The sequence below is a fragment of the Bombyx mori genome, chromosome 9 (genome assembly GCF_030269925.1).
Source record: "Bombyx mori chromosome 9, ASM3026992v2".
Taxonomy (NCBI): Eukaryota; Metazoa; Arthropoda; class Insecta; order Lepidoptera; family Bombycidae; genus Bombyx; species Bombyx mori.
Window position 1 is genome coordinate 12,169,629 of NC_085115.1, and position 12,274 is coordinate 12,181,902.

Genomic DNA, 12,274 nt, shown 5'->3' on the forward strand with positions numbered 1-12,274 from the left:
TGGTAGTGACAATCAAAATTAATCTGAAAGTATTTCACTAGCGTTGACCTTTCGATTTTTAAACCTAAGCGACAAGCTCAAGATAACTGTCAGCTTATAATCTCTCGGGGAGATACAACATCATAGCCCACAGGCTATCACGAGGAAATCAACCTGCGAAATGGCACTTTTTACCACAAGTGACCACAAAAGTCTTTCGAAAGTTTCGCCGACCAAGATTGGATACCTGCAGCAGACGGTAGAGGATGCAACTAGCATGGGGAATTCCTCCTCTCAACCTTCTCCCCCGAGTACTGACTCACTTCAACGGTGTCTAGGGAACCTACCTGGTAGTGTACCCAGACTGAGCGAAAGCACTTGGGTTTCCAAGCCTTCAGATCCCGAACGCTAGATAACTCGCACGAAATCCAAAACCTGTCTCCTCCACAGGGTAAACATTAACCCTGAAAGCTTAGAAAAAAAAGGGGGGGGGGTTGTACAAATAATAGACTGGTCTACACAGGAGAAGATTTATTGAAAATTAGCTGGTGTCCATCCACTTTGTCAGCATACTTACCAGCAATTAGAAGATGGTGCATAAGGTGCTACAGTTTTAAAATTGATCCTAAGTCTGCAGATGTTGCCAAATTCTTTTTTCTTTTCCAAAAAGAAAATTTTGCCTATAAAACAATCCTTCTGCATAAAGCAGCGCTGTCGACTTTCTGCGGGCAACATACATGTAGGACAGCAAACATTCTCAAGCTCTCTAATAAAAAATGCTATTCTAAAAAAGCCATCGGAATAGCTAAACAAAATTCAACTACTTATTACAACTTTACTTAGTATAGTCCCATTCGCATGAGATCCGAGAATCGTTCTAAATTGGTTTTCTTCAAACCCAGCCGCCAGCTCACTTCTCAATGTAGCTTGAAGGACTCCAACAACCATGTTGCTGGCTACTGGACGCAGAGTTAATGACCTTACTTTGTTCAACATTTCTAAAGACAGTTTCTTTCAGTATTTTCAGTATCTTCAGATAACGGAGAAAACATCTTTCTGATACCAGTCTTTGGGTCTAAAATTGAAATCCATTTTCGTCAATAAGCATAAGTGCTTTCTACATGAAACTAAAGACATATGCCCAGTAAGATTCGTAAGGACTTTTTTCTAACTATGTGTGTTGTCACATAAGCGGCATCCCGTACTGTAATTGGAAAATGGTCTTCGTTCAACCTTACGAGGTAGTGGCATCAACGCGTCTCTCAGAAGTTGTAGATCAGCAGTAGCCTCTGAGATGGATTGATAATGAACTAATGGACGAAATACTTTCTAGACGCCATTGCAAATCATCCAAATGGTTACAATAATTATTGCCGAATAATAGAACTTCCTAAAGATCCTCACGATTATTTTTTCAAAACATTTACTCCTACATGATGTATATACAAGATAAAATGTTTATTACAAACATAAAAATATTTTTTAATTATTGAGTTAACATGAAAGTTAACAGCTGTTTTTTTTCGATTTAATAATTATATAAATTATGAACATTACATTGCGCTTCATAATTTTATTATGGCTTTACCTATTTCATCATAGCGTTGTGCTTAATAATTTCACCAGCAGATAACAAACACGTCTTCATAATACAATGCTGTATGTTTTCCAAAGGCACATCAATATTACGGTTTTACATAACAATAAAACCGATATTATGAGCCGAGAAGGAAAACATACAGCATTGCAGGAAGTTCTTCCTGGTGAAGACTATGAAGATCAAAGATGGCTGCGCTTCCTTTATACTTGCTGGCAGCACCTAGCGGCTAAAGATGGAACTAAATTGACTGTCAATGGTTGGACATAGACAAGGAATTTAAGCTAAGTACACACTGCTTCTTCATAATACAATGCTGTATGTTTTCCTTCTCGGCACATAATATCGGTTTTATTGTTATGTAAAACCGTAATATTCGCCAGACTAGACATCACAGTAAGGCCAATAAAAACGGATAAAGATTTTCAGTAGGTACATAAAATAATTATTGGTTGAGGAATTCGTTAATAAACTTTTATTTTATTTGGTAGAAGTTTATGTAGTAAAGAAACTGTGAAATTTGAATACGAATTAATCGCATTGCTTGAAACAAGCAGGTTCTGTGTCTTATTTTGTAAGTTATGGAACTTGATATATTTAAAATTTATGGAAGGTTCTAACCACCATATTTTAAATCATTTACCCTGTTTTCCAATTACATAGCATAATGCGACATAATGCGACTCAGTGGCGCACAATGCCGAATTATGCTTGAGAGTGCTCGATTGTGGGAAGCGTTGCTGTAGTTGGAACAATCAACGTTGAGCATTATGCCGCATAATGCGCTCTAGTGCTATAATTGGAAAACAGGGTTAGTGTGTATTGTCTGTGTTTCTGTTATTATGCTGACGATAGGGAGGTGGTGAGGAAGAGGTAGCTAAGGTAACTATAGGTAAGGTTTTTTTAAAGGATTTTGTGACCTGGTAACTAAGACCTCCATGTCATGACTTATTTTATATTCATATTTGAAACGTGATAATATGGAGTGAAAGGAAATGAAATGAAGATGATTACTTTGAGACATTAATCAACTGGGATGATATGAAATGATATGGGATGAAATAAATAATCTCATTATTATAGGTGAGGTATTTTTTTAAGGGATTTCATGACCTGGTAACTAAGACCTTTAAGTCATGTCTTATTTTAATTTATATACATATTCTTATTTTTATGAAAAGTGATAATATGGAGTGAAATGAAATGAAATGAAGATGATCAATTCGAGACATTAATCAAATGGGATGAAATGAAAGGAAATCAGATGATATGGAATGAAATATAGTCTCAGTAATTTAAGTGAGGTAGAAAAAATTAAACACAGATTAGCGAAACGTGGCAAGACTTCTTAAATGTCTTTTATTTCATTAATATACTCTATGTCTTCTTTTCAACCATTCTCAATTTAAAGAGTAAAGTAAACTTTAAAATTGTTTGAAGTAAAAACGTGAAAAATTTGTAAATTAAAAATACATACTCATTAATAATTGTGACCTAAATCATGGATTACAATTACGAACAAACTAGTGAAGTGGAAGCATTAGATTCTATTTATTTCGGCGATATGGCAGGTTAGATCATTTGAAAAAAGGAATAAAATTTTATGTTTATATTTGTTGAAATTAAAGAAGCAAGATTTAAGTCCAAAACTGTGTACCGATTCTTTTATTTAAAAGCAATGCATATTTAAAACAGTTTTATGGAAAAAGTTAATCATGCATGCTTCACTTTTATTAATTAATGATCATGTTATTTTATTTTGTAGTGATAGAAACAAAACCATTTCACAAATTTAGTATACCTATAAAGTCAGAGGGGTTTGATGATGGAGAGGGGTTGGCCTGCCATCTAGTATTTACTTACACATCAAAGTATCCTGATGAATTACCCATTATTGAAATTGACAATGAGGAGAATTTCGACAATATTGTTGATAAAGAGGAACTTCTCACACATCTTGCTGAACAGGTAAAGATAGTATATACATAATTTGTATATATTTAATTGAATTGTTATTTTACAATGAACATTATCAGTTTTTGTTGGTGTGCATGATTTAAAACCTAGATATTTTATGTTTGTCAAGTCTACATATAATAAAGTACATACATACATTATTATTTAATATCTAATAAATAAGTCTTCATTTTTAGTTTTTGACAAACAGATTAACATTGATTACCTACTGTATTAAATTTTTGAGACTTGATAAAAATGTATATCACATTAAAATTCTAATCTCAAATATATTATTTTATGATTTCCAAAATTTTTTATGTTTAGTGCTCATGGACGACTATGACGAAAATCATATTATCAAAGTATGTTAAGTATTACAGAACCAGCGGCATGCTTTCAACCAGTTGCCCATAGTTATTACTTGTACAGGAAGCAGTACTTGTAAAACATGGTTTTGATAGTAATATAGTAATATTGTAGTACTGTGTAAATGGTACAATAATTGTGAATAATTGTTAATCTGTTTTAACACAATTTCAAATAATTGATATTGGATTGAAAATATGAATTTTTGTTTGAATTGATCTCGATTTAGGAAAATCCCCAGCTCTACTGATACTGTAAAATCTTTCATTTAATTTTTAGTAATGACATATATGTTTTGTTTTATGTAAATGGAATTGATAACATTTTGAAAATTAAAGTGAAAAGTAAAAAAAAAGTCCTTTTATTACAAGTTTATATGTGCATAATAAATTCAATTTGTGGTAAATCGAATCTTGGACCTTAAATTTAGATAGATAATGACTGAAAAAATCAAGAAGCAAAAATATTAATAAAATTTATTTTACTATATTATTGTTGTTGTGTCATTAAGGATAAGAATGTATAAGCAGTCTGACTATACTAGAACTCAAATTCTGCAGGCAGATATAAATTTAACCACAGAAATACATACTGAATAAGAGCTCACAAACAACAGAAATCAAAAGAAATGAAATTGCTTTTAGGCACTAAAATCATAATAATATTGAATAAAAAAAAATTGAAAAAAACAAAACCACTAGATTCATCTTAGACCTTTTAATTTCTGTCGTTTACTTTAGAACGTCTAAGCTTGATTATTTATGGCTTATTTCCTTGTTTTCCATTAATGTGTTTCAGGGTAAAGAAAACTTGGGAATGGTCATGGTATTCACATTAGTGTCAGCTGGACAAGAGTGGCTTAATGAGACTTGGGATAAAGTTAAGAAAGAGCGTGAAGAAAGGATACTAGCCAAACAAAAGGCAGATGAAGAGGCAGAACTGGTAACTTAATATTTATCATTTTTAAGGTTCATTGGCTAGCTATTGGAATATTAATTCTTATTCATTAATTATTATTATTTTATGGATTTTTTCTGAAATAAATGTTTTATTATTATTAAGTCTTATCATACCCATATCAGTTTGGTATCACTACATAGTATAAAACAAAGTCGCTTTCTCTGTCCCTATATCTGTCTGTCCCTATGTATGCTTAAATCTTTAAAACTACGCAATGGATTTTGATGCGTTTTTTTTTAATAGATAGAGTGATTGAAGAGGAAGGTTTATATGTATAATAACATCCATTAAATAGTGGAGATATAAATAATAAATTACAGTTTCCGAAGCGAAGCGAGGGCGGATCACTAGTTGTATATAAAATTCAGAAATAAGATTCTAAAAGCTCTTAGACAATAATATGTAAAAAATTGGAATAAAACTCACTAGAAGTCACCCATAATTATTATTCTCTATCATACAACTTAGGGATGAAAAAAAAAATTCTTAAAATATTCACTCTGATATGTATTTATTAAAACTGCTTCCAAAGAATTGTCATTGTGATTTGTTATAATAGCCGGCAAACTTCTTGAGCATTTGTTGACGTAGTGGGGGTAAGTTTGCGCATGGTACACTCACGTGCAAAAACCTTATTTACTCTGCATCATAATGCAATTAAATTATTAAAATCAACATATGTATTTATTTATATATTTATTAGAACATCAACAAAAAATATAGGTTAATAATTATAATAATTTAATTTTGGGGTAAAATAGATATTCCTTCTATTAAGTCAAAACTAGAGCTGTTGCCAGGTCTTCGTTCAGTTGAAGCGAAGCTGGTATTTGTAATTTTTTTTCGTTATCATAATCTTGACCATTATCATCATCACTGTTTTCATCACCCGAGTCGCCATCATCGTGATAAGTCGACATAGGGCTCATCGGTGTAGTTTACGACTCGGTCGGTTCGATCTTCTTTTTTGTCTATAATTAATTATTTTTTGAAGATATTCGATTCGTAGTAATCGAATGCTACTTTTTTCAATTACCAGCTTCCAATTATTTTCTGTTTTTTTTTTTCCATCTGAAGCCTAGCTCTTTCATAATTCGTCGTAAACTTCATTCCGAGCCATTAAAATGTATATCTTCTTTAAAATTTTCGAAGCCTTTCTACGGTACGGAGTTTCGCTGCTTGTTATGTAGTTATTATGATTACATCTTTTTATTACAGATTGAACGAAACTATCCATTCCGGTAACTTTCTTCTTCCCTGATCTTTTCTTACCCGGAGTCCCAAGCACGATGAGCAAGTCAGAGCCTTTAGCTTCGTTAATAATGCACCTAACAGTACTCACTGATGTTTTTGTTGCTTCCGAAGTCTGTTTTACTTTTTCCATAATATCATTCTTCCCCTGTTTTATAATGAAGCAATATATGTCGTACACAATTTTTCTACTCTTTCTTTTGAATACTACACCAGTTTGTCGCGGCATAGTGTATTTTTTATAAAATACAACAAACACTCAACAAATAGCAATGGCAACAAAGTCAACAAGCAATTATAACAAAATATAACTTAACGATTAGTAACGATAGACTTTTCACTGTACGCAAGCGTACTTTTGGGAGCAAGCGGAACGAAGGCGCGGTGCGGTACGCAAGGTTCGACTGATCTACCAATAACGCGCTCGATACGATTTCCCCTGACGTCGCGCCTCACCCTCACCACCAAAGTGATCTAAAATTCGGTTCTGCGCAGTCAAGGTCATTTGCTCACGATGTTTGCCGGTTACTATAAATTAGTTACATTTTATGTTGTTATGTTCATGCAAATATAGAAATGAAGATCTCTATATGCCTACACAGATTGGTAAAACAATCTAGCTATTTCAGCAATAAGCCATGTGAATAACATATATCTGTGTGCATGATCAAGGTTTTAAACATATTACAGAAAAGGTTTGAAGGCACTAGAGTCACAGTAGAGTCATTTTTGGCATGGAGGAAACAGTTTGAGATTGACATGGGAATCCCAGCTAAGAGGGAACGAGAAGCAAAAGATAAGAACAAACTGACTGGAAGAGAACTATTCCTTCAGGATACAACACTCAATGAATCGGATCTCAAATTCTTGGATGATGGTAAATACAAGATTTCCTTATGCACTATCTATGTAGTTTTCATTTAATGTCACATGCAAGGTGGCTATGTAAAAACTAATTAGTGAAAGTAATTGTTTTCATTTGAATTTGGTTTTTGTAAGTAAATCACATGCTTTTTATGCAGTGTAATCACATGCTATACATACATGCAAAGTCCATGCACTACATTAGGGAAAATAATTTTAAGGGCTGCCTCATTGAATATTATTGAGTTCTCTTATTAAATTTGTTGCATTTAATAAAAAAAACACTGAGTTTTTATATGGGGCAGCTATATTAAATCCTTTGCTCTTCGAGAACTTGAATCTCCTTGGTGAAGAAGATCACATCCACATACTTTTCAAATTGTATGTCTACCAAATGCTACTTTTATTTAAATACAATTTGTCAACTTGGCGATGAAAAGTTGTTATAGTTTCTGAAAAGATAATCTATCACTAAAATTTACCTACACATATATGTGAAAGATTACAAATATTTTGATGTAATGATATGGAATTTGAAGTACAATAAAATTACTAAGTTATTATAAATAAAATGTACATAACTTTTCACTGCCAATAAAACATTTTTACCTGTTTATAAGGAAATTTCTTAACAGGTGCATTGTTCTTCCTTTTATGTCTGACACAACCCTCAAATTCTCAGAAAATGGATGGCCACATTAAATGGACAAACCCACTCGGTTTTGAAGTAAAAAGGCATGATATCAATCTCACAGAAGTAATTTATCGCAGTCTTTTATATAGCTAGCCCTCTATAGATATATAGATAAGTTATGAAAATTAAAAAGCAATATTTGAGATTAGAAATTTACCTCAAAAGGGACGATAAAATCACTGTTAAGAAGAGAAATTTTGTTTTGTATTATTTCGACATTTGCTTACTATTTACTAGTAGAATTTATGTAATGATACATTTGTCAATTTACCTTCCAAATACCCATAAAATGGTAATACATTATACCATATAATATACTAAAAATTTTTATGGACTCTCTATTCTATCGTTATATTTTATAAATGTAATAATAAAAAACACCTTTAAAAGTCTACTAATATTTAACGGGTTTTTATTTTTATTTTATAGGAGATGCAGTAAAAGTGGATGAGTCTTTATTCCAGAACCTGGATGATTTGGAACTCACCGATGAGGATGATGGTGACTATGAACCTTCACAAAGTGGTAGTGATAGTGATTAGTGAAAGAACGACGGAAACTGACTTTGAAGCACAGTATAAAGGCGACTGAATCACCACAGACTAATTGTGAATCAATGCTTATAAGACTGGTTTGTTATGTTGAATTTTGTAAACAAGTCTATGCAATTGTTGTATTGTAAGAAATGTAATATAATTTTGCCGCTATTTTTTCTTTGTAACCATCAGATCTGACAATACCAAATCAAATAGTTCAAATACTCATATAGAGCAGAAAATATCCTTTTTCTTTTTTTTTCTGATTCACTATTTGTGCAAAACAATGCTGATGGTTGTTAAATGAATGCTTTTTTCTTTTATGTTTGAATGATTACTGGTGGCCCGCAGGCCTTTCCACTTTCATTAAGACAGGTGGGCGAGCAAAGGCTCAGCCAAGAGGTGTGGGATTTGCTAACAGCTGCCTGAGCGCGTCCGCCTTGGAGACAATAACAACTCAAAAGCAATTCTCAGCGGGCTGATGCATGGGTTAGGTTGCACGTCGACCTCTTTGTAGAGTTCGACGAGTACGTTTACTGGAGTCCCTAAGCCTGCTCCTAGTGTTAGAGCTGAAAACGTCTAATGCAAAGATTATTTGGATCTGATGGATCCGTAAGGACGTGTCTAGGGCGTCGACGGTGACTGGTTCCTGCATGATCAGGATTCGTAAATTAATGCTGCAGCCTGCTCAACTGGACCCTTAATTTATGTAACTGCTGAAAACAGAAAAATGTTATATGGTTTAAAAGGGTGATTTGAAGCCATAGACATCACAACGTGAATGTCGCCACCGACCACCCGAAGTGGAAGTCTTCATCGTATCAAAATGATGGCGGTCCCAATCCTCAAACTGGAAGCTTGTCTGCTTCATGTCAGATATGGCTAGAACGGTAGAACTAACGGCTATGCTTTTTTGCTCGGACGGGTGAACGAGCTCAGAACCCACATAATGTTAAGTGGTTACGGAAGCCCAGAGATATTAACAATATTATGCAACCCACTTTAGAACTCTTGTATCTTGATAAACTCTCGGTTTTATAGTACAACAGCTGCCCCATCCTTTAAACCGGAATGCATTATTGCTCCACGCGATAAATAAGCAGGGTGGTGGGTAGGTACCACCATGCGGATTCACAAAACGCCAGTTACAGTGATGTCACAGTTTCAGTAATTACACAATGTATGTTTTAGCGGGTTTAATTTTTACTAAGTGATACTATAGTTTCATTTTCTAACTAAAATAAAGAAATTGACAAAAGAAAACAATTCATTTATGTTACCCTCTCAGCTTCCGATTAAAAATACACAATCTTGGCAAATTGTCTCGCATTTTTGTTTCTTCGAAAGATGGCGTCGCTGATTCCAATATAAATACTCGCTAATAAGGAGGGTAGGAGTTAGGACAACTCTATCAAGTTAACAAAGTGTAAAAAAAAACAAATTACAACACAACAACCCACCAAAATGGCAATAGTGTAACAAGCTGTATGAATGGAGCAGTCACAATTGATTGTCTTTACCTATGAAATCGCCGTTTAGTTTAAAGAAAGTTATAATTATTTTTTATAAATATTTATTCATTTCTATCAATGAAAATATGCCCCGTGGTGTCGATGCTTCTCGGCCAGTGCAGTGGTAATTTTTAAATGCACTTCTTGAAGAAGTCAGGTCTATGTGAGACGAAAACTCTTGAAAGACATTTTGTACAGCCTATGGACCTATTATTCAATAAAATCCCTTTTGGCGCTATCTTTGAAATTACACCATTTGCTACAGTGGCGCCACCTAAGTTGGTAGTCTTCAACGGCTGTGTAACTGATAAACTCAGAAAGTGTGCTCTTTACCTCTACCCTCTATAATTAAAACAAAAATCAACAATCAATACACGGCTCAATTTTTGTTTGTGCCTGAAAAAAATATTGTATTTAGTGATCAGAAGATAGGGAAAACTTATAAAAATAAAACCATATTTTACGAAAAAATCAACTTTCCACATCCACTTAAGGGTCTTAACTATGCATCCACCGAGTCATAACTATGCTTTTAGGTTTTAAACTAGTACAATTGAATTATTTTGGAAATTTCCTATGTACTTTTTTTTCAATTGTAATGTAATTGTAAATGACTATTACCTATACTTATATTTTACTTTTTTATATATTGCAAAATCATACTCATAACTAATATAAAATTGTTTATTGATGAAAAGATCTAAAACAATTATTACATTTATTGAGGCAAAGTTCTACGCGACATTTGTCGCAAGATATGAATGTTTTTCCCTTGCAGCCAGGATATTTGCATCGTTGTCTTTTTTGACCCCAAACAGGAAAATGCTCAAATCCATCGCGCCTGACATCACGAGGAGGTAGAATTGATGTATCTGGCTTCTGTCTTTTATTTTCAACTTCACCAGATAAACTCGGTCTACCACTCTTTTTGTTTATTGATAGCCCACATATGCATAAACTTTTCCCAACTGCAAACTTAAATAAATAAATAAATATTTACTAACAATCACGCCACGGTAACAGGTCCTGTGGTAAGTTCGTAAAGAACTTGTGTTACAGGTACCAGATAACGGAAATAAATGTAAGATTTTTATTATACACATATTTATCATACAAATATCTTCCCTTGGCGGGATTCGAACCCGCGACCCCCTTTTGTAGTGACCATATCACTTACCACTACACAAGACGGCCGTTTGAAGTTCTTCTGTTTCATTGGGGTTGGTGTATGCTGCTGCTCTCCAATTCTTCTGTACAATGACCAGCAATTGATAAGCGTTACATCAAGAAGATGATAAAATAGCCTCAAGCACCATTTTCTAGTCTTAATTTTTATTTTATATTTCCCTAGGAACGAAACTAAGAGGTCCACACCACCCATATGCTGGTTATATGTTTTGGTTATTTGGGGACAGTCCACTTGTATATATTTTTTCTATTTTTTGCAGTATCTTCTCGTTGTTTCTAGGGGCTTTTGGCCCACAAATGACGATGATAAAAAGAAGGGTTATTATCGTACCACATGACGGTGACAATGACCGTATCATCACAATTTGCCACCCATTGCTGGGAATAGCCTCTCTGAACCATATCCATTTTAAGTTCACTTACAGAAGGTATTTTGAGGTCTTTTCCTAAACGACCTTTATTGACCGTTCTCAGAGACTGTGTTCCCTCTTTGGCCAAATAAGCAATCATCTCTGGTGACGTATAATAATTATCAAAAAATAATTTGTAATATTGATTATTTGGTATGGACCTAGAGCTAAGCGTACTACGATATTTGAACATGCTCCTAAGTTGGGCTCACATTTATATCTTAGATTATGATTGTTCTCCATTCCAGAGTATATTTCAAAATTGTAAGCAAAGCTATGATCATCGCAAAGAACTAGCAACTTATAGCCTCGTTCTTGTGACTTATTAGGCAGTTACTGTCAAAGAAGATTAGACGCTTTTGTCGCGCACATTTGCTCGTCGACAAATAGCGCTTCTCTTTTAGGCCCGCTTTGGCATTTTCTTCTCAATGTTTCCAATATTGGCCTAATTTATGCAAACGATCATACCCTGGACTCCCTGATGATGGTTGCATGGAGATATCGTTGAAATGTACAAATTGACATATCTTTGTGAAATAACTTAGCGACATTTTCTGCATAATCAAAGGAATACCCAATTCAGCTGCATTTTGGCAGTGCCAAACTCACAATCAGACACCTATAAACTTTTTCAATTCATTAGTTGTTATTGTAAATGGCTTTGAAGAATGTTTTGGACACTAAATTGTGCCTTTCTTCTACAATATGCTTAAGTAACTCATCATCAAAAAACCATAAAAAATAGTGAAGTTCACAAGTCTATAATCGGTGACTGGAAATTTGTGTTTCCAGTAAATGAAAAAGAAGGTGATTGAAAATATGTTTTCTTCCAAATAAATCTTCTTTTTTATTCTTTGAGTGACAGTTACAGCGCGAGGGATTCTAGATCCATGACCGAATGTGTTACTCATAGTCGATGATCGTCTAGGCACCCGAGATTGTGTAATGGTACCTATAGT

The 12,274-nt window shown here is 33.8% G+C and overlaps 1 protein-coding gene across 2 annotated transcripts; it reads left to right on the forward strand.

Moving 5' to 3' along the window:
- Window positions 1-2,911: 2,911 nt before the first annotated feature.
- On the forward strand, window positions 2,912-8,514 carry LOC101745778 (RWD domain-containing protein 1). 2 transcript variants are annotated; one of them, XM_021351271.3, is made up of 6 exons: window positions 2,932-3,147; window positions 3,342-3,544; window positions 4,700-4,843; window positions 6,803-6,989; window positions 7,612-7,733; window positions 8,100-8,514. In XM_021351271.3, the coding sequence occupies exons 1-6, from the start codon at window positions 3,078-3,080 to the stop codon at window positions 8,109-8,111; spliced, it is 738 nt and encodes a 245-aa protein (XP_021206946.2). In that variant the 5' UTR covers window positions 2,932-3,077; the 3' UTR covers window positions 8,112-8,514. The 2 variants fall into 2 exon arrangements, with proteins under 2 accessions (XP_004931152.2, XP_021206946.2); XM_004931095.4 differs by lacking the exon at window positions 7,612-7,733 and having other exon boundaries at window positions 2,912-3,147.
- Window positions 8,515-12,274: the final 3,760 nt, after the last annotated feature.

Bases quoted from the DNA above. Each gene is read 5' to 3' on its own strand.
- LOC101745778 (XM_021351271.3), top strand. From the start codon at position 3,078: ATGGATTACAATTACGAACAAACTAGTGAAGTGGAAGCATTAGATTCT. The intron at 3,148-3,341 runs GTTAGATCATTT...TTTATTTTGTAG, and splicing joins TTATTTCGGCGATATGGCAG to TGATAGAAACAAAACCATTT. The intron at 3,545-4,699 runs GTAAAGATAGTA...AATGTGTTTCAG, and splicing joins TCACACATCTTGCTGAACAG to GGTAAAGAAAACTTGGGAAT.